Source organism: Perissodus microlepis, chromosome 8 (assembly GCF_051167445.1).
Source record: "Perissodus microlepis isolate ML-2025 ecotype Zambia chromosome 8, ASM5116744v1, whole genome shotgun sequence".
Lineage (NCBI taxonomy): Eukaryota > Metazoa > Chordata > Actinopteri > Cichliformes > Cichlidae > Perissodus > Perissodus microlepis.
The window spans coordinates 8,988,040-9,010,617 of NC_140468.1; the positions used below are offsets into that span (position 1 = coordinate 8,988,040).

General features: G+C 38.2%; 1 protein-coding gene across 1 annotated transcript; it reads right to left on the bottom strand.

Annotated features, from left to right (window-relative positions):
• Nucleotides 1–1,922: 1,922 nt before the first annotated feature.
• LOC146381344 (5-hydroxytryptamine receptor 3A-like) lies at nucleotides 1,923–21,932 on the bottom strand. Its single transcript, XM_084937336.1, has 11 exons — nucleotides 21,705–21,932; nucleotides 18,646–18,714; nucleotides 17,681–17,844; nucleotides 16,990–17,034; nucleotides 16,723–16,832; nucleotides 13,654–13,823; nucleotides 6,112–6,275; nucleotides 3,298–3,508; nucleotides 3,042–3,218; nucleotides 2,876–2,955; nucleotides 1,923–2,658 (listed from the first exon to the last, which is right to left on the bottom strand). The coding sequence occupies exons 1-11, from the start codon at nucleotides 21,739–21,741 to the stop codon at nucleotides 2,431–2,433; spliced, it is 1,455 nt and encodes a 484-aa protein (XP_084793462.1). The 5' UTR covers nucleotides 21,742–21,932; the 3' UTR covers nucleotides 1,923–2,430.
• Between the last annotated feature and the right edge of the window lie 646 nt (nucleotides 21,933–22,578).

Consider the following 22,578-nt stretch of genomic DNA (forward strand, 5'->3'; position numbering starts at 1 on the left):
TGTGGCATGCAGGATTAGAGACTGACTGTATTGTATTCTTTGTTGCAAAAAACAAAACTAATTTTAGGAAACAAACATCCTTTCAAGTACCTTTTAAAGGTAAATAGGTCATTAATTTTTGGCGCCAATCATTTCTCAGCTCATCACATCTGGATCTGTCCATAGCAGCTTATTTTATATTAATTATCTGCATTCCATTATTCCTTTTTAAAAATGTCTTATCTCTCCAGTATGTAAAAGCTGTCACATTTGAAAATGTTTGCCTTTTATCACAAAACCATACATTCATTAAAGATTTGGAAAACTGTCCTGTATTTTTTTCTGTCTGAGATGCATCTCCTGCATCTCCTCTGCCCTCCAACCCACAGAATTAGAGACTGTGTATTTCTAGTTTAGTTTTTTTCCACATCACATTCTGTAAATAAACTTGTGTTAACCTTTTCCCAGTGTCCTATGAGTGAGTCCATCATTCTATTAGTATATGATAGAACAATCAGGCTACCATAGACTCAGCAGATACTCACTCACCCCATCATACTGTCACTTTCCAAGGAGAGCAGCCGGGAGAACATGAACGTTTTCTTCATCACCTCGATTCAAACCAGGATGTACTGCTACGAAAGGTAGTTAAGTTTGGAGGAATTATGCAATTTGTGTGTTTAAAAACTTGCCTTTACCTGCAGCACCTCATTTCATGGAAATTTACACTCTAATTACTCTAAATCTGTTGGTTGTGCCACACACACACAAAAATATACAATGAAAGGAGCAGCAAGATGTTTCTAACGTTTACTGCAATGTTCTAGTAGGATGCACATGTAAATGAAGGATATACAGCACACGCAAGTACATTACTTCATATTGCCACGTATTTATGTTTAATTGTTTATTAAAAGGCTAAACTTCCAGTACAGTATACTTTAAACATATTCATTATGTATTTAAAAGAACATCAACAGTATGTATATTTCTTATCAAGTGAATATTATCATATCCTTTTATTATATCCTTAAGATGAGTATATTAAACATACTACTGGAAACAGACTCATAATTAAGGACTATGGGATACATGTATACAAGTACATAAAACATGCAAAGACACTGCTCAAGGAAAGTTTGGCCAAAGCCAGTATGAAAACACCTATGATTCGTTTTGAACACAACCTTTTTATATTATTGATGTGTAATTGTTACGTATACGTATTTTTTGTTTTGTTTGTTGTTTTCTTTTACAATTGTAAGAGAAAAGGCTAATTTTCTTCTAATAATATTGTAATAAATATGTAACAATAACAATCCGCTATATTTTCACTCTGAACATTATGTCCTGCGTTCTCTATTGAGAAACCACTAGCATATTAGAACATGTTATACTCAGTCTTTTATTCAGATAGGCTGAAACTAATGATTTAGAACTTCTTAGAATTTTTTTTAACTTTTAAAACCAGCTTATGTACAAAAGAGAACTGGAGACATTGGAAAAAACAAAACAAAAAGTGGGGACATCCTTTTTTCATCCAGAATTCCAAGAAAAAAAGTCAGCATTGTTTCACAATTTATGAGGTAAATCATCATCAATAAGTTAAATATATTAAATGTGATAAATAAATAAATCAAATACAAATCAAAGAAAGGGTAAGGTTATAAATACACTGCAAATACAGAGAGTGGAAACAGGAAGGGAACTAAACACAATACCACAAGAATAAATAAAGTAGGAAAAATAAAACTGGAACTAGCTAATACACTCAAACTTGACAAGGGCAAACTGTACAAGGAAGCATCAGGTCAGGAGCTACACTTAAATAATAAACTCTATGAATATACAACTAATGCTCCATCTTATAAATCGTGAAACAATGCGTACTTTTTTCTCTGAATTCTAGAATCACTGTGGCGATGTTTTGTTGTTGTTTTTTTTTTTTTTTTTTTAACACAATCTTTGTGCTGGTTTTCATCTTTCCTTGTACTGTCAGCTTTGTGTTTATACCTAAATACTAAGAAAGATCATATGTGCGTCCTTGTCACGATAGGGATTTGTGTTGCTGTGTCGGACTGTAGCCTCAGTTTATACTTTTAAATGGTAATTATGAAAGAGTTTGTTTCAGGTCATTTTACAGAATAAGATGAAAATAATGTTAATAGCAGTATAATTAATTATTTTCTAATTGGAGTAATTTATTGCATTACTTTTAAGAAAAGTGTTCGGGGTAATATGTGTAATACATTACTTTTTTGACTATGACCTGACACTGATCACAACACTCCTAACACTCGAGATCAGAGTACAATTTCAGAATTTTTTTCTGGTTTCTAAAATGTTTTTGTTTTGGACAAATAGAAATTAACTGCAAATATATAACACAGAGTAAGAAATAAGTTTGTTTTCTTTTTTGCTTTAGTTCTTTTAGGTTTTTTAACTTTAGCCCTACTTACCCTCAGCACTGTTCCACAATGAAACCATATATGCTAAGAACACAGTGACTGCACTCAAATAAAAAATTAGGAAAACCTTGTTGACTTTTTTAGCCATTCTGGTCCAGTATCCAGACTTCCTGTTGCTGCTGAGCAAAGTCATTGTTTTCCTTGTCTCCTGCAGCTCATCTGACACTTTTTCCAGAGCAAAGGACACCTCTGTCAGTATACTGCTGCTGCCCTGAAAGAGTGGTTTTGTAGAAAGGCAATCAACAAGATGTTAGGCCAATAAGGTTCATGATAGCTTTAACATTTGACGCACTGGTTTGTTTCAACATTGATTTAATAAAAAATGTTTGCTTCCGATATACAGTTTAAGATACAGGATAATCTCTGCAATGCAAACATCCCTTCCTGGAGTTTCTGAAAAGAGAAAAAATGTGCATTTTTTCCCCAACCTTTCGGGACAGAGACACAGATGGTGTTTCATGAGAAGATACCTCATCAACAGAGGCATGGTGACTGCATCTCTTAATCTCTGGAAAAACATTAGGCATAAAGATTAATGCAACACAACTAAAACTGCATGCAGATTTGTGGAATGTTTGCTATGATTAAGCTCACCTCTAAAACAGCTGTAGAAGTTGTGGCTGCCCTGGTTGTTCCCAGAGTTCTCCCCCAGGCTTCGGTCTCCATCTGTCTCATCTTCAACTGCAGAATCCTTTTCAATCAGATGCTTGACCAAAATTGCCTCCAGGAGGCTGAGCAGCATCAGAGCAAAAATTCCAATGCAGTAGACAGCTGAGGAGGGCAGACAGTATTATTACATTTGTGGACAAATAAGTATTGACTATATGTGCAGTCAAACACGCTTCCTTACCTATAAGTGGAATACTGTCTGAAGAGCTCGGCAGAATCTCATTGAGAAGAAGCTGCATCACTGTGACAGCAAGCAAGACAGTGACCTTGAAGCCGAGTTTCTCACCCCCAGTGTCTGAGATCAGGAAGGAGGATAAGTCCAGAAGCAAGAAGAAGAGCACTGGCAGCAAGAAATTGGCAACGTAGAGGACAGACCTCCTCTTCATGATAATCTGTGAATTTGTTTCCCCAGGTGGTTAGGTACAATAGAAACAGATACTCAAAGAAGTATTATGTGAATTTGTATTAAAATAGTAAAGAGAAAGGAGTTAAGTGAGAAGTTTTGGGTGGTGTAAATGTGCCAAACCATGCAGTGTTATTAATGTTGTTTTGGGTGTCTGTAACACCACCACAGGATGTACAGTTGTGTTCAAAATAATAGCAGTCCAACATGACGAATCAGATCAGTGTTTTTGATATGAAGCATTTTATTACATGGCAAATAATTTACCAGTAGGTGAGTAGAGTCAGAGAAACCAACAGACTCAACATTCACAATATGAATGCACCGGAGTCTGTGTAATTGAATAATTAAGTGAAAGGGCCGTGTTCACAATAATAGCAGTGTGGAGTCCAACCAGTGAGGTCATTCATTATGTGAAGAAACAGGTGTCATTCATGTGGCCCTTATTTAAGGATGAAGCCAGCACATGTTGTACATGCAATATTCTCTGAAAACCTTAGAAAGATGGGTCGTGCCAGACATTGCTCAGAAGAACAGCATGCTTTAATCAAAATGTTGATTGGAGAGGGGAAAACGAAGTGCAGAAAATGCTAGGGTGCTCAGCTAAAATGATCTCCAATGCTTTAAAATGGAAAGCCAAACCAGAGAGATGTGGAAAAAAACTTAAGACTATCATTCGAATGGATCGAACAATAGCCAGAATGACTCAGCCAGTGAGATCAGAGACGGTCTGAAGTTACCTGTGAGTACTGTAACAATTAGAGGACGCTTGTGTGAGGTTAATCTATTGGCAAGAAGCTCCCGCAAAGTTCCACTGTTAAAAAAAACAGAAGAGCTGAAGAGGACGCAATTTGCCAAAGAACATATAACTGGCCTAAAGAGAAATGGAGAAACATTTTGTGGCGCTGATGAAAGGTTGTTCTTTTTGGATCCAAGGGGCGCAGACAGTTTGTCAGATGACCCCCAAACACTGAATTCAAGTCTCACTACACTCTGAAGACCGTGAAGCATGGTGGTGCAAGCATCATGATATGGGGCTGTTTCTTTTACTATGGTGTCGGGCCTATTTATCTCATACCAGGGATCATTGATCAGTTTGGTTATATCAAAATACTTGAAGAGGTCATGCTGCCTTATGCTGAAGACGAAATGCCCTTGAAACAGGTGTTTCAACAAGACAACAACCCCAAACACACTAGTAAGTGAGCAGCATCTAGGTTCCAGACCAACAAAATTAAGGTTATGTAGTGGCCAGCCCAATCCCCGGACCTTAATCCAATAGAAAACTTGTGGAGTGACATCAAAAATGCTGTTTCAGAGGCAAAACCTAGAAATGCAGAGGAATTGTGGAAGGTTGTCAAATCATCCTGGGCTGGCATACGTGTTTACAAGTGCCAGAAGTTGATCGACTCCATGTAGCACAGATGTGAACCAGTTCTCAAAAACAGTGGTTATACAACAAAATATTAGTTTAGTGATACACAGGAATGCTAAATCTTAACATTTTTTCAGTTTATTGAGTAAATATTTGAGTTTGTAATGAAAAAAATGCAGACAAGTAATTGAAATATTGATACTTTTTTCTTCATGTTTTGATGAAAAATATAATGTGCAGTGTTCCAAATGAAGGGAAATTAAAAAAAATATATGGATTTTGAACTTTACTCACATTTTAAAATACACTACTATGATTTTGAACACAACTGTAATGTAAGGCAGTGGCGTGCAGTGACCTTTGACAAATTATTGCTGCACTCTACATGGACTTCTTCACAGTCATGCACTCCTTCCTGGCTGAAAAATTGCAAAAAAGTACTTCTATAGTTAAATAAATATCTGATATATTACCAAAAAATATTTGCTTTTAGCTGTCAGTGACAAGTGGTGTAGGAATTCAAACCACTCCTTTAGGAAATAAACAACACTGTGAAAAATATCACTACAAATAAAACTGTTATTTAAAAACCAAGTATAAAGTATCAAAAGTAAAACCTGACTTATCTTCCATTAAAGCTGAATACAAGTCCTTTAAACCTCACATTAACAATGATAACTTGTTGCTATCAATGGTTAAAATCAGGGAGACCACCTGATTTTCAGATTATAGTGTACAATATACTGTGCATAAATGATCCCCTATTGTTTTAGTGAAACAGGATGGCTTTAAATGCACAGCCCAAGGATAGGGTGCATGCGAGAATGTTTGACAAATTAGATATCTTTTTATTTATTTATTGTATAGGACAATTTGTTTACAGTTTGTGGTTATTGTTTTTACACACTTTTATTACTGATCCTACACACTCCTAAATATATACTGCAAATTATGATAACTTTAAATGATACGGCTGATAAATCTGATGAATAAAAATGATTTTAATTGAAGTACATCATAGCATATTGTCCACTGCAAACTTGGCAACTCAAAGATTGCCCTACAACTGAACTGGGCCAAACACAGCAGCATGGTTCAGCACATCCATCACCTGCTGTGGAAAAACGTGATCAGTGCTTGACCTGAAACCAGGTGGCTAGAGTAGATGGATAAAGGGAAAAGAACGAGTTTTCCTTTCTGTTTCCAGAAATACTTACAGTGTAAATGACCACAGTTTGATTGAATCCATAACCTTCAACAATTTCGTTGTTGACCGACATGTCGATGAACAGCCACTCATACTGCGTGTGCATCATCTTACGAGACAATTCTGTGACCGTTGAATTGTTAATAGAGTAGTTCCGCAAATATATTTCTTTATCTGAAATTGAATATAAAAAGAAATGTGATAAAGGACAAATAATATAAATGTGAGCAGACCAACAAGGAATAAGTGCTTTATTGTTTTACATTTTTTGTAGTGCTCTTTCTTATTCTGGGGTAAGTGGGGTGTAAGTGGGGTGTCTAAGATTCTGTTGTTCTAACTGTTGCTTTGGTAATGATGTTAGTGTGATGTTATTGAGAAAGTTTTCTATTTCTTTTAAATAATGTTCCTTATTACTGTTATATAATTCATAGTAAAATTGTCTAAAGGTGCTATTTATGATTTGAGAGCCTGTGATTTTTCCTGTCGAGTCTTTAAATGTTGTAAGAAAGATTTTTCATTGTTGCATTTAAGTTGACTTGCTAAGTATTTGCCGTACTTTGTGTTCATAGTGGTTATATTGTAGTCTCTGTAAGATAAATTGTCTTTTGTTTTTTTGGCATCTCTAAATTCTTTCAATGTTTGTTCTTTGGGATTAGTTGCATATAAATTGTGTAGTTGCTTTATTTTTTTCTTCCACGGTATTTTCTAAATATTTTATTTATTATTATTTTTCCCCTTAGCACCGCTTTGGCTGTTTCTCAGATGAGATTTGGAGATGTGTTTATTATTATTAACATCTGTCATCAATGAATTGCTGGTGAGAAAGTAGTCGATTAGCAAAAAGGATTTATGGATGGAGGAAAAGTAGGTGCATTCCGTTGAAGGGTTTTCTGGCCTCCAACTAATGCCAAGACCAATATCTGTCATGTATTGTAATAGTGTTGTCAGCGTTAATCTCGTTAAAATGACATTAACGCCATAATCGCATTAACAGGCCAAATCTCTGTGAAAAGACCTCTGGCTAATACTTCGGGTTCCGTGTCGTGCTCGTAGCCAAAAACTAGCTTTACTTTGTTGTCTGGGTCAACTTTGCTAGTGTGAGAGAGAGAGGCGTTGAAAGGCTGCTCCAACGGAACTTATTGAACACAGTGTACAGTTGAGCCTTAATAGCTCTTTTTGGCTGCAGTGGTTATTATTATATTTACATGCTTCTATCTCCCATTTCTGGTCAGTGACAGCTCGTACTTTTTGACTCCCCTTTTTCTTCATCCACTGCGCTCACAGACACATATCAGTTATGGCAGTCCATTCTCCCTGCAGCACGGACTACACTGCCCATGAGGCTACATTCTTTAGGGCTATGCCTGTAACACTCTGCCTATTGCCTTGATATTAAATCATCTTTTGAATCATTTTTAAAATATCTCTTCACGTCATTATGCGTGAATTATGTGTCATTATGCCACAAGTAGAGGTGACGTGGGCTGCGAGATTGAGACACAGGCATTAGAGCTTCTTAATGCGTGTTTTGTTTGGGTTTCCACCGGTGTGGAATTACAAAAAATAGAGAGAGCATAGGCTAACATGTATTTTAAATATGTAACGGCGGTACATGTATTCTGTTATTCCCCAACACTGCCCCGCTCACACACACAACCACACAGACATTAGAGCCTCTTACAGTGGCTTGCAAAAGTATTCGGCCCCCTTAAACTTTTCCACATTTTGTCACATTACAGCCACAAACATGAATCAATTTTATTGGAATTCCACATGAAAGACCAATACAAAGTGGTGTACACGTGAGAAGTGGAACGAAAATCATACATGATTTCAAACATTTATTTTTACAAATAAATAACTGCAAAGTGGGGTGTGCGTAATTATTCAGCCCCCTTTGGTCTGAGTGCAGTCAGTTGCCCATAGACATTGACTGATGAGTGCTAATGACTAAATAGAGTGCACCTGTGTGTAATCTAATGTCAGTACAAATACAGCTGCTCTGTGACGGCCTCAGAGGTTGTCTAAGAGAATATTGTGAGCAACATCACCATGAAGTCCAAAGAACACACCAGACAGGTCAGGGATAAAGTTATTGAGAAATTTAAAGCAGGCTTAGGCTACAAAAAGATTTCCCAAGCCTTGAACATCCCACGGAGCACTGTTCAAGTGATCATTCAAAAATGGAACGAGTATGGCACAACTGTAAACCTACCAAGACAAGGCCGTCCACCTAAACTCACAGGCTGAACAAGGAGAGCGCTGATCAGAAATGCAGCCAAGAGGCCCATGGTGACTCTGGACGAGCTGCAGAGATCTACAGCTCAGGTGGGGGAATCTGTCCATAGGACAACTATTAGTTGTGCACTGCACAAAGTTGGCCTTTATGGAAGAGTGGCAAGAAGAAAGCCATTGTTAACAGAAAACCATAAGAAGTCCCGTTTGCAGTTTGCCACTTTTTGGCCAAAATGCAAAACGCTATTTGTGGCGGAAAACTAACACTGCACATCACTCTGAACACACCATCCCCGCTGTCAAATATGGTGGCGGCAGCATCATGCTCTGGGGGTGCTTCTCTTCAGCAGGGACAGGGAAGCTGGTCAGAGTTGATGGGAAGACGGATGGAGCCAAATACAGGGCAATCTTGGAAGAAAACCTCTTGGAGTCTGCAAAAGACTTGAGACTGGGGCGGAGGTTCACCTTCCAGCAGGACCACGACCCTAAACATAAAGCCAGGGCAACAATGGAATGGTTTAAAACAAAACATATCCATGTGTTAGAATGGCCCAGTCAAAGTCCAGATCTAAATCCAATCGAGAATCTGTGGCAAGATCTGGAAACTGCTGTTCACAAACGCTGTCCATCTAATCTGACTGAGCTGGAGCTGTTTTGCAAAGAAGAATGGGCAAGGATTTCAGTCTCTAGATGTGCAAAGCTGGTAGAGACATACAGCTGCCAGTCTTTTAGGGTAAGTGCAGCAAAAGGTGGTTCTACAAAGTTTTGACTCAGGGGGCTGAATAATTACGCACACCCCGCTTTTCAGTTATTTATTTGTAAAAAATGTTTGGAATCATGTATGATTTTCGTTCCACTTCTCACGTGTACACCACTTTGTATTGGTCTTTCACGTGGAATTCCAATAAAATTGATTCATGTTTGTGGCTGTAATGTGACAAAATGTGGAAAAGTTCAAGGGGGCCGAATACTTTTGCAAGCCACTGTAATACATGTTTTGTTTGGGTTTCCACCAGTGCGGAATTACCAACAATAGAGAGGGTGTAGCCTAACATATGAAACAGGAAAAGACCGTCATGTAATCCCTTTATTTCAACAAAGTAACTGTATTCTGAATACTACCCTTTTAAACGGTAACTGTAACGGCATACAGTTACTCATATTTTGTATTTTAAATACGTAACACTGTTACATGTATTCTGTTACTCCCCAACACTACGCCCTTTTTAAAACAGTTATTTGCTGAAGCCTTTGGCACTCTTTAAGGGGTTGACTCAATTTGTTTTATCAACTTGTTTTAACATGTTTTATTTTATTTTATTGTGTTTATGCTATTTGTATATGTACAGCACTTTGTGAACCCTGGCTTTATATTAAAATGATTTATAAATAAAGCTGGTATGCTATGGTATGATTTGGGCTGAATGCCAGTTTTGGGTATGATGTGAGTTTGTTGAGCGTTTTATTGTTGGGTTGATAACTGTGTTAAAGTTTCCACCTATGATTATGGCAGATGTGGAGAAATCCTGTAATGATGTGAAGAAGTTATGATAGAATGTGTGGTCGGTCATCTGTGTTTGAGCCATAAATGCTTGTGATTGTTATGTTGGAGTTATTAATTGTTCCAGGGAAAATGTCTCACTTTTAAAGCAGATGCAACCTAACGAATCCAGACAGATCCACTCATTGATGATTACTTGTCCACTGTCTCGCAGTTCCACCTCAGACTAGTGATGGGATTTCCGGCTCTTTCGGCTCGGCTCACTAAAAAGAGCCGGTTCTTTGGGCTCCAAACCGGCTCTTCAGGTTGTTTTGTTGCTTTAATTAATTTATTATTAACAATAATATAAAATTATGCACAAAAGGAATTACTAATGTAAAAAAAAAAAAAAAAAAAAAAAAAAAAAAAAACTGGTTTTATTTATATATGTTTATATATAAATATATACAGTGGCCCCTAGAGACAAAACACATACAAACTCCAAAACACATTTCTAGCGTTAACTGAACTTCAAAACAGAGCTACCTAGATCACTTAAATTACACGATTGAAAGCATGTGTGTATTGTTTGTGTATTTATACACAAGCACTCATATATATTCAAATAATTTAAAAAAATGTTCATTTACCTGTTACTACCAAACACCAAATCCGGTCGTTGGTACTTGCTGGCTTGTGTAGCCTCTAGGTAACAAAAGCTCAACACTGGGCCCTAGCATCCTGGAGCACTTCTGTTGTGTTTTGGAGTTTTTATGTGCTTTGTCTGTAGGGGCCTCCGTAAATATACTTTTATTTATTCACTCCACATAAAATGTAATAAATAAATCATATAATGCAAAAACCAACTAGTCACAGTTCAACTTTTAACTATTTAAATTTTCAGCTTTTTCCTTTTAAAAAAATTTAAAGTGAAACAACACAAAACGCTGCAAACCACAACACAATTAAACAGGGCTCTAGAGTGCGACCAATTTGGTCGCAAATGCGACCAAATTTTTCAGTGGTGCGACTAAAAATAAATATTTGGTCGCACCTGTGTGACCAACTGTTCCGGTAACAAAAAAATAAATAAATCTCTGCAACTCTCCGTGTGGTCAACAACAGACACACATTATGCCCCTATCATGGACTAAACCAATCAGAGATAGTCAGGGGCGGGACCTCTCTGATTGGCCGTGGTCCAGTTGAAAGTGCAGGTGGAAGAGAGAGGTGAGTAGCTTGAATAAGGCGATATCAATTCATTAACGGATTCCACACAAAGACGTAAACACAGAGCGGACCCGACGCATCAGAATCAGCTTTGTCTTTCTCGGCTTTCTCACCCGACGGCCCGTACACGGACACACTGTCGGAGCTTAGCGATTCTGATGCGTCCGGTCCGCTCTGTGTTTACGTCTTTTTTGCGCTAGATTCTGAGCTGCAGGTTTTGTCTCTCTCCAACCAAAATTCGCCGAGTCAGCAGCAAAAGAAGCAGCAAACTACGCTTCACATTTGATCAATGTCGTCATGAATTCCCTCTGACTTTTGCCGTTTTGCTTCCACCACAATAAAAATCACACTTCCTGCACAGCTCTCTCTCTGTGTACTTCAGGAACAGTTTCCCGTCTCAAATCTGTTTTCTGCATTATTCATTCGCTTATTACCCACCAGTCTACCGTTGTTTACAGCGCTGTCTTTTTCTTTTTTCACTTAAATGACCTCGGACAAGAAAGCCTAATTTCTGCTGTTCAATACTGAAGAAATTTAAACTTCTTAAAATTATGCAAAATTGCAGAATATTTTTAAGGTTATCTGCTATAAAAAGCCAGACCAGGAAAATCTCCTTCATGTTTTTCTGTGTTTTATTCTCAGTTACTTTCACACAAAGGCATCTGCTGTGATTTTCACAATTCTGATGAAGGCTCATGTGTATCAGTACTGATAAATGATCAGAATTATAATATTTCTGACTGTCTGAGGCTAAATTGAATCAAATCAGGACTTTGAGAACCAGAATCGAATGGATTATAGAAATCAGTGATGATACCCAGCCCTAGTGAGCAGCCTAGGCCTGAGAGAAGTGGATGTAGCTGTGGGTAATAAGAAAAGAACTATTGATAACTTTTTTGTTAAGTTAAGGCCTGATCCGTCTGAAATTCATAGCCAGTGCTCTGACACGGTGCCATCAATCTTTGAATGCTGAAAAAGTTGCAGTGTATCCAGGAAACACATTATATGCTGCAATAAATGCACTGCCCAAGTGTCCCCTCTCCCCACTGCCTTTCAGCAACAGACAGCAGCAAACAGGTCGTCAGGAGGCCAAGATGATGATTAAGTTTAACATTTTCTACAATATTGACAAAGCACTTTAAGCACAAGTTTTAGTTAATAATTTAGAAATGAATATTGTCTGTATGGACCTCCCCCCCCCAAAAAAAAGTGCACATGTAAAACTGCAGTGATAAGCAATGTGGTTGAAAAATTTGAGTGCGCCTAACTTTTGTGCCGGTACGCCTAAATTTTTAAAGTTAGGCGTACCGGTGCGCCCATGTCAAAAAGTTAGTCTAGAGCCCTGTTAAATATAAATTAAAATATGAAAACAAAAAGAAGATGCATATTCTCTGTCATATGGACCTGCATGAATAAACTTTCTGAATCCTTTATCATCCGCAACTGAAAATAGTTGTGGATGATTACTATACCTTTCTAATGTGACGTTGTTGTCCCTGGCTCTCTTTCTCTCTTTCCCCCTCCCGCTCTGTTCCTGTGCTACTGCGAGTGTAACTACCGCCCCTCCCCCCTCTGCCCAGCGCAAAGCATTAAAATAAATTAAAAATGTTGTATTGTTCGATACATATGCGTACCGAACCGAAAGCACTGTATCGAACGGTTCAATATCGATACGAGTATCGTTGCACCCCTAATAAAAATATATAAATAAAACCACTTTACATTAGTCATTCCTTTTGTGCATAATTTTATATTATTGTTAATAATAAATTAATTAAAGCAACAAAACAACCTGAAGAGCCGGTTGGGAGCCGAAAGAGCCAGCTCTCTAAAAAGAGCTGGAAATCCCATCACTACAAGTCTCGCATGCGGAGTGAAGCAGAAAAAAAGTGCGAGAGAGAGGGTGAGAGAAGGAAAAAAAAAAAAAAAAAAAAAAAAAAAAACGGCTCGCGTCGTTCACATCAAAGATCCGTCTCTAAGAGCCATTTCATTCGTGACCGACACATCACTACCTCAAACACTTAACCTGACTTTAAAGTTCTTATCCAAACTCAGTAAAAACCTGCAGATCAGCTAATTCAACTACAAGAAAAACAGTAATATCACTAAAGTTAAAATGTTATAAAAACATGCTCATTCTGTTTAGTTGTTGTGTGGAATATTGATTAAATAGCAATGAAATCCCAGCATTTGTATAATGCCTATTTCAAATTTTATTGCTTACTTGCAACATCCAATCTTTCTAATGGGAGTTTTTAACAAGATAAAACTAATATTAAACAGAACTGGATCCAGCTTATGTGTACGGCTCTCTATAGCAGTTCCAGGGTTTCATGTGACTCCTTGGAAATTCCCAATTCCTTTTCACACAGTTGTCCAATTCTAACATCATCAAAATAAGATGTTGGCCCAAAATATGTGCAAATTTGGATGAAAATTTGTTTTTTGGCATTGGATAACCTTCCTGAAATTATGCATGAGATCATTGAAGCAGAAACAGAAAATTAGAGCCCCTCCTTTTGGCTGGGCAGTATATGTTAAGATATCTAATGTTGTGCTTTTGAGACCATACAAAGGACATGTAAACAGAAACTGTTATGGACTCACCATCGTGAAAGATAGACTTGAAGGAGAGGTTGCAGCTCTGGGTGTCGAAAGGAAATTTGTAAACATGCATCTTGCAGGTGCTTAGCACCACCTGGTCATTCCTGAACTCAACCCGACCATTGTGATATATGCTGAGATATGGACTCGGAGAGGCTTTATCTTTTTCTGTCCTGTATAAAAGAATATGATTGTAATGAAAACAATGTATTATCATACTATGGAAAACAGTTTGCATCATGCTATAAATGACTATTATGTCTGCAGCTATATCTTATTTTACCTTAGTAAAACCTGCTAGTACTAGAGGTGGAGAGATACCATTGACTAGGCCAGTGGTTCCCAAACGTAGTTTTTGCTAGGCCCTTCTTTATTTTACAAGAAAATCCCCCCCTTTCTGACACAAACACATCCTACAACCAGTCTTTGGATCTATTGCAGTAGAGACAGATGTGTTATATTTTGTCATTGCTTTTGTATGCTGAATCGTCTTCCATTATATGATCCAATATGATTTAAAATCCAATCGTAATAGATTTTGTTGAAATACAGTGGGGCAAAAAAGTATTTAGTCAGCCACCGATTGTGCAAGTTCCCCCACTTAAAATGATGACAGAGGTCAGTAATTTGCACCAGAGGTACACTCCAACTGTGAGAGACAGAATGTGAAAAAAAAATCCATGAATCCACATGGTAGGATTTGTAAAGAATTTATTCGTAAATCAGGGTGGAAAATAAGTATTTGGTCACCTCAAACAAGGAAAATCTCTGGCTCTCACAGACCTGTAACGTCTTCTGTAAGAAGCTTTTCTGTCCCCCACTCGTTACCTGTATGAATGGCACCTGTTTGAACTCATCATCTGTATAAAAGACACCTGTCCACAGCCTCAAACAGTCAGACTCCAAACTCCGCCATGGCCAAGACCAAAGAGCTTTCGAAGGACACCAGGAAAAGTATTGTAGACCTGCACCAGACTGGGAAGAGTGAATCTACAATAGGCAAGCAGCTTGGTGTGAAAAAATCAACTGTGGGAGCAATCATCAGAAAATGGAAGACATACAAGACCACTGATAATCTCCCTCGATCTGGGGCTCCACGCAAGATCTCATCCCGTGGGGTCAAAATGATCATGAGAACGGTGAGCAAAGATCCCAGAACCACACGGGGGGACCTGGTGAATGACCTGCAGAGAGCTGGGACCACAGTAACAAAGGCCACCATCAGTAACACACTACAACGGCAGGGAATCAAATCCCGCAGTGCCAGACGTGTTCCGCTGCTGAAGCCAGTGCATGTCCAGGCCCGTCTGAAGTTTGCCAGAGAGCACATGGATGATACAGCAGAGGATTGGGAGACTGTCATGTGGTCAGATGAAACCAAAGTAGAACTTTTTGGTATAAACTCAACTCGTGTTTGGAGGAAGAAGAATACTGAGTTGCATCCCAAGAACACCATACCTACTGTGAAGCATGGGGGTGGAAACATCATGCTATGGGGCTGTTTTTCTGCCAAGGGGACAGGACGACTGATCCGTGTTAAGGACAGAATGAATGGGGCCATATATCGTGAGATTTTGAGCCAAAACCTCCTTCCATCAGTGAGAACTTTGAAGATGAAACGAGGCTGGGTCTTCCAACATGACAATGATCCAAAACACACCGCCCGGGCAACAAAGGAGTGGCTCCGTAAGAAGCATTTGAAAGTCCTGGAGTGGCCTAGCCAGTCTCCAGACCTCAACCCCATAGAAAATCTGTGGCGGGAGTTGAAAGTCCGTGTTGCTCGGCGACAGCCCCAAAACATCACTGCTCTCGAGAAGATCTGCATGGAGGAATGGGCCAAAATACCAGCTACTGTGTGTGCAAACCTGGTAAAGACCTATAGTAAACGTTTGACCTCTGTTATTGCCAACAAAGGTTATGTTACAAAGTATTGAGTTGTATTTTTGTTATTGACCAAATACTTATTTTCCACCCTGATTTACGAATAAATTCTTTACAAATCCTACCATGTGGATTCATGGATTTTTTTTTTTCACATTCTGTCTCTCACAGTTGAAGTGTACCTCTGGTGCAAATTACTGACCTCTGTCATCATTTTAGGTGGGGGAACTTGCACAATCGGTGGCTGACTAAATACTTTTTTGCCCCACTGTATATATTTTTTTAAGTTCAAAAGAGGGGTGGATCCGTGGGTTCGGGGTGTGGTGTCAGAGGAGGCTGATGCACACAGCTATTCTCCATCACCTGGTCATACCTTTCCCATTTCGAAAGGATGCCGGGACCCGACAGGAGAGCTGCATGTGTTGTGCTGAGCTGGAAGCAGCAACTGGAAAGCTGCACTGGAAAGCCCTGTTGTCGAGCTTTGCTGAAGGCCACATGAAGTATGGAGGTCTGTAGCAATTTAATGTGCATAAAAAGGTTGTGACGTCTGCGCACTACGTGCCTCAGCATCTGCTTACCTCCCCTCCCTATGTGATTTTAGTTACAGTCGTTCCTACTTTGTTATAATACAGTTGACTGGGGATTAATTAGTAGCAAGCAAGTTTAATTTGGACTTGTTGAACAAGTGGCATCCTATTATGGTACCATGGTGAAATTCACTGAGTTCATCAGAGCAGATTAGAAACAGTCTGCTTGTTTAGTTGCTTCATTTCTTTTTAACACACATGGCCATGGAATCATTGGATCAACTGAGTTCAGTGATTTGGATGGGCAAATTAATACTTTTGGCAATATAGTGTGTGAACTGCCTATTAAACCAATCCAACTTGTGAAAGGTGCTTCAAAACAGCTTGAGATGAATTGCCTATAAATTCATCAGACAGCTGATAATTGCTCAAATCCTCTGACTCTGTTTGAATAAAGTTATTTTAAGTAAAAATGGTTATTTCTAACCATGTCTTTGCTATTTTTCCTTCTTCAATTTGTAAATTATTTCATGAATTACAATAAGGAAAACATTTTCTGTCACCCTATGGTTACAGGTTACAGTAGCATATATTTATTAATATATGATTATAAAATGACTATATGTGAGTGAGTTTATGGGCATATTGTATATGTCAAACTTACATCTCTTCAATAGTTATATCTGGTATCCACAGATATGATGTAGGAATTGTTATATATTCAATTCCACAGAAATCATCTGGTTTCCATTTAATGTACTCATTGTGCCAAGCCTACACTCAAGGGTACAAAAAGGCAAACAGATGAGAAGAGATGATGAAAAACAAATAAAATAAATAATTGGGGAAAAAAAATAGTAATAGTAGTATAGGATTTTAACAATACAGGGAAAACCATATATACCTATGATATATTTAAGAGAAAACTCACCAAATCAACCCAAATGTAAGTAATTAAGGTCTGGTCAATTTCTCTCTGTAAATAAAGAATTTGAACATAGTGTTTATTGAGGCAGACACATGTCAAGCTCAACAGGCAGGTTAGCTAATGTTAACTCATATCAGCTAATGCCTCAGCAATTATCCTTTGCTGGTAAATAGACAGTTTCTGCTGAAGTGCAAGCTGCCTCCAAGCCAACTCCTCATGCAGCAATATAATTATTGTTATTATTACTACTACTACTACTAATAATAATATAAAGACATGGACCAAAGACCGTTAACTACATATATCATGTCTGATTGGAAGTGATGGACAGTAGTGCTTAAAATTTTTTCAAGATTTCTTCAGCAGAAGTAATCCAGTGATACCTGTCATGTATTAGCATGGAGTCATAAGTCACAACCTATATCTCTGTACTGTGTGTCAAATAAATGTCTCAGAAAAAACTAAAACAAAAAAATACCTAAATAAAAATGAAACAGCACTGATGTAAGAAACTGTAAGTTACAAACAGGAAAACGGGTCGTGGCAAGAAACACAAGCCAGAGTAAGTAATAATAACAATAATAATAATAATGAGTTGTTCTTTTGTGGATGAGTGCTGTGACATATGTTTCATGAGCAAGAAAACTAATTAATTAATTGTCATTAATAATAAAAGAATGCCCAAACAAATTACCATATCTAAGATGGCATAGAGTCTTATTGTAACAAACACTTCTGTATAATTTTTGTTGTTTATAATGGGCCGGCTCATAGTGTATTTAAATTCGTCTTTTTTCAGATTCAGGTGATTGACAATATCCTGAAAATTACAGACTTTCTCCTCTTCATCTTCGTTATCTGAAATGATATCAAAATGCATTCTCCATTAGAGATTTTAGGAAATAACAATAGACAACGTCTGTGCTTTTCATTCCTGATTTTCAATTAAAAACAACAACAAAACAAAACAAAACAAAAAAAAAAACAAAAAAAAAAAAAAAAAAACCACACATGCTCACTGGATGCTTACATCCATCAAAGCTAATGTACATCTGCACTAATGCTGTATTCCTGAGAAGTGGCAGTAGGCACCAATTTAGAACCTTTTGATATGCACAGGACTAAGTTGACTAAGAGGCCATGTCTGCAAGGCTTATCTTATCAATCAATATTAAAAAAGGGACGTAGAATACATGTAACGTACTCTTTATAAAATTGTTTTATATTTTAGATCAATCACCTCAGGAAGGCATGATATACATTATGGCAGACCTCATAATTAGCAGAATATGGTGTAATATCATGTGATGTGATTCATCTGATGTTTTGTTTAATTAACGTTAGAACCTGGTATGGACTATATGATTTTTTTTTTGTTATGTTACACCTTAAAAATAAAAGATACAGCATCTACAACATCTTTCATTTCTAAGGTTTAATGTATCAGGTTTCTTTGTCACATGTTTGTATGTTAATACCATTTATTCCTTTGTTAAAAAAAAAAAAGAAAATACACTTTATAAACTCAGGGACGTAGACATGACAATGGAAAAACAGTAAATGTCTCATATACATACTGTTTTTGCATATCCATGTTGATTTTAGCCAAATTTAACTGAAATCCACCGAATAAGCTTTGAGAGAATAAATTAATAATACCTCCAGTAATTGTCCCATTGCTTTTTTGCTTATCAGCATCTGGTAGCTCTACATTGGAGACATATCCACCTGACATGAAAGAACATAAAAAGTTCAAGTTATACATATGTACAAAATTAGGTGCATAAGTGTTGGTTATATTTATAGATGAACTGAAAGAACACATGATGAGAAAAACAGAAACCTAAAAAACAATCTATTAAATAGTCAAAGGAGCTTGCAAAGAAAAGCGTCTGGACTTCTTTAAGTTACTTGAAGACGTTTCACCTCTCATCCGAGAAGCTTCTTCAGTTCTAAGGTCAAATGGTGGGGAGTCCCAGATTTAAACCTAGTGGGAGTATCCCCCCACAGAGGGACAAAAGGACCCCCTGATGATCCTCTAATCGCCTGAGCCAAGGTGTGAAACTGGGTGTGGGTCCCAATCAGCCAGAGTTTCGGGTGAGCTCATTGTGAAACCTGGCCCCACCTTATGCGAATTCCTGAGGTCAGATGGCCCAGGATGTGAGTGGGCGTTAAGGCGTCTGGGGAGGGAACTCAAAACTGGATTATAGATGGCAGAGAGTTGGTGTCGTAAACCACCGCCTCTGTTCAAAGATGGTCGCTCACAGTGGACGTAGATGGCTTCTTTCACTTCTCTTTCAAACCATCTGTCCTCTGTCCAAAATGTGAACATTGGCATCCTCGAAAGAGTGTCCTTTATCCTTAAGATGCAGATGGACTGCTGAGTCTTTCTGAGTTGAAAGACGCTGAAGCCCTCAGTTACAGATGCTACAGCTAAGCTACCAGTATTACAGCCAGTCATGAATGCACAAATTGCTGAGTATTTTCAGTGTGACCTTCACAAATGATGAAATCCTTGTGTTATTAGCTGAATCACATGGTGTTACTATCAGCAAACATACTACTGAAAGCACCAATTTGTTGCTATACATTGGTAGCTCACAATCTGGCTTTGAGTGCACATTCCTCTGCGCCACATCCTTCCGGCTAACAAGAAAATTACGTCATTCACATAGATTACTGATTGGCAGAGCTAACTTGAAATTTCGAGTTAACTCAAAATTTTGAGAAAAGTAACTCGAAATAACTACACCAGGAGCAAGCAAGACTAGGTGTCAGACTTATATTGTTGGATTGTCATGTATGCTTAGAAACATATACTCATATATGCTTAGAGATTTATAATCGATTGCATATTGATAGGATGTCTGATCCTTAGTCTGCAAAGACTGTGTACATTCCAGAGCACTCTGGCATACACACACATCCTAGAGAGAGGTCGTACCTTCTCTCTCTGATTGATGGTATGGGAGGACACCTACGCTGTATCTGTTTAAGCCTTTTGTGTAGGCTGGACTCCTAACCCCAGCTTTGGGGAGTCAATCACAGGGTCATATCTTGACCCACACACAGGTACTCTTTGTTCACGTGTATGCCTGTGTAAGATGTCATATGTTAATGAACCTGTGAATATTCATGTAACCTCAATAAAGAGCAGTGCTGCGGGGGAGTTGACTGAGAGTGACCGCGGTTTGAGCAACAGGAACAGCACTCATCTCGTTTATCTCCCTCGTGCACAAGATCACACAAAGAGTTCTGCCTGGTGTCCAATGCTTTTGCCATTGTAGTAGAATTATCTTGGCTGTTCCAGCAACAGGTTTGTGCAAAACATAAACGTAACACTGGGGCAACAGAAAGAGTCACTCATGAAGGATGTTTCCACACAGTGGAATTGGATATGGTTTCTCGTCTACTAAAGAAGCAAGGAGGCTGTTTTTGCTGCTTTAGTCAAACAAAAGCACAAGCCAGTCATAACTCCATCACAGCTGGTAAAACGCAAAAAGCTAATGACTTTCATGTAGCCATTCAGGTAATTAAAGCTATTTTTTTAACTTACTGTTACTTTTTCTTCAAAAAGCTCTGTAGTTGGCAGTTATTGTGTAGATTAATAATTACTTTCTTGAACTGTCTACTACAGGTTAGTGACTGAGCTTCTTGGAGGTGAGACATGTCTCATTTTCAGTGTTTTTACCTGCTTTCTGCCACCTGCATGACACCATGGAGGTCTCTGATGATGTCTCACACTACATGGTGAAATTTAAGACTGCCGTCCCTATCCCAATGTTAGCTACACTCAACCATCCGTGGCTCAAGACCCACAAGAGCCACTGTACTTGACCCACGTTTTAAGGATTTAAAGTGTCTTGCAAGGGGAGCGCGAGAAGAGATTTGGACCAGCCTTGAGGCCCTGCTGCAGGAACTTTTTAAAGATGCCACCACAAAGGAGCCAGCAAAGACAAAGAGCCGCCTCCTCTCTTCATTGTCTCCAGACTCTGATTTAGATGAGGAAGCCCTGTGTAACAGGATCCTGAGTTTGTATAGAGCAGAATCAACTATCAGCGAGACAGACTGCCCACCGCAGTGGTAGTCCAGTCGAGCAGGGACCCACCCACAGGTGTCTGTCCTGGCCCGCAAGTGTTTGATTAGTCCTGCTATTTATGTCCCATGCGAGAGACTGTTCTCACTTGCAGGTCACATAGTAACAAAAAGGAGAGCTGCCCTGAGCTCTGAAAATGTGAACATGCTAGTTTGTCTAAGTAACTGGCTGAGAGAGATGGACAGTAAACAAGGGGGTATTTTGAGTCCAATGGGTTTGTTATGTTTTGTACCAAATTCTTCCATGATCACACTGTTTTAGCCTAGCATTGTTATTATTATCATTATCATCATTATCATTATTTAAAGACAATACCATTTTGAAAATGTACTTACAGTACTTAAAATAGCACTTTATTTTTAAGTCTGCCTAGTTTGGGACAGGGATATTTTTCTTTCCGTGTTTTGAATTGAAATGCAGTTTAAATGTAGAAATTAAAAGAGCTTGAGTTTAAAATATTCATGAAAAAAACATTTGCACTTTGTGGCAGATTTTCTTCTGTGATTAAATGCGATTAATCGAGATTAGATTATTTTTTTGAGTCCCAACCCTAATATTTATATATTTGTATATAAATAAAATGCTGCAATAACTGAATTAAAATATAATAATGTTTGCTTACCCGTGATTATGAGCAGAAAGAAGAAACCAGCGATCATTGTTGCTTACAGAGATCTGTATGCACCCTTGTCCTCTATGGGTTCTTAAGATGCTTCTTGCTCCATTTAAGTCAATGCCTCACGAGGGTGGGGCAAATGTAAAAACGGATTGTCCAAAGAATCTAGCAAACAGCAGCAGAGGGTGGGCAGGGATACAAAGGTTGACACTTCACTGGGAACCAGACAGGAATACTTTCTCTCTCCTTCTTTGTCCATTTGTTGCAGCAATAAAGCAGAAGACAAGAATTCACAAGACAAAATTAGTCCCATGCAAATTATTTATTATATCTATCAGATTCACATAACTCATTACAAGAAACTTTCAGTATAATCAATGACTTCTCCAAAATCTCAAAAGCCCCTTTAACATACAAAGCAGTACGTTGTGCTCTGAAACCTATTCTTTTCTATTGCTTGCTCCATCCTAAACCAGTTACCAAATGAACCAATCATAGTGCGACGGAAATGCAAACATGCCAGCGAGGGGTACTCATGCATGTCGCGGTAAAGGTTAGACTGGGTGAGCATTTCACCACTGTGCAGTATTACTTCACCGCAATCAATAGAGACAATGTCTAAAGTCATGCCAAGTTCAACCACACAATGCACGAAAACATGAAGAAAAGCTGATTCTGTATGTATCAGAGTTTAGAGTTCAGATGAGAAAGAAATAAAATGACAATGAGAGAAGCAGCAGCGAAAGATACATTTGGGGCCATTTGCTCCAGCCAGCAGTCAGGGCAGTGCATCTTGCTTTTTAAGTGAAATACCCTTAAATACATGTAACACTGATGAAGCGCTAATGAATTAATACAGGCTAGGTAATGAGTGAAATAT

Coding starts and splice junctions, on each gene's coding strand:
- LOC146381344 (XM_084937336.1), bottom strand. CDS start 21,741: ATGATCGCTGGTTTCTTCTTTCTGCTCATAATCACGG. Junction 16,833..16,989: donor CTTACATTTGGGTTGATTTG/GTGAGTTTTCTC, acceptor CCTTGAGTGTAG/GCTTGGCACAATGAGTACAT. Junction 6,276..13,653: donor CAAGTCTATCTTTCACGATG/GTGAGTCCATAA, acceptor ATTCAATTTCAG/ATAAAGAAATATATTTGCGG.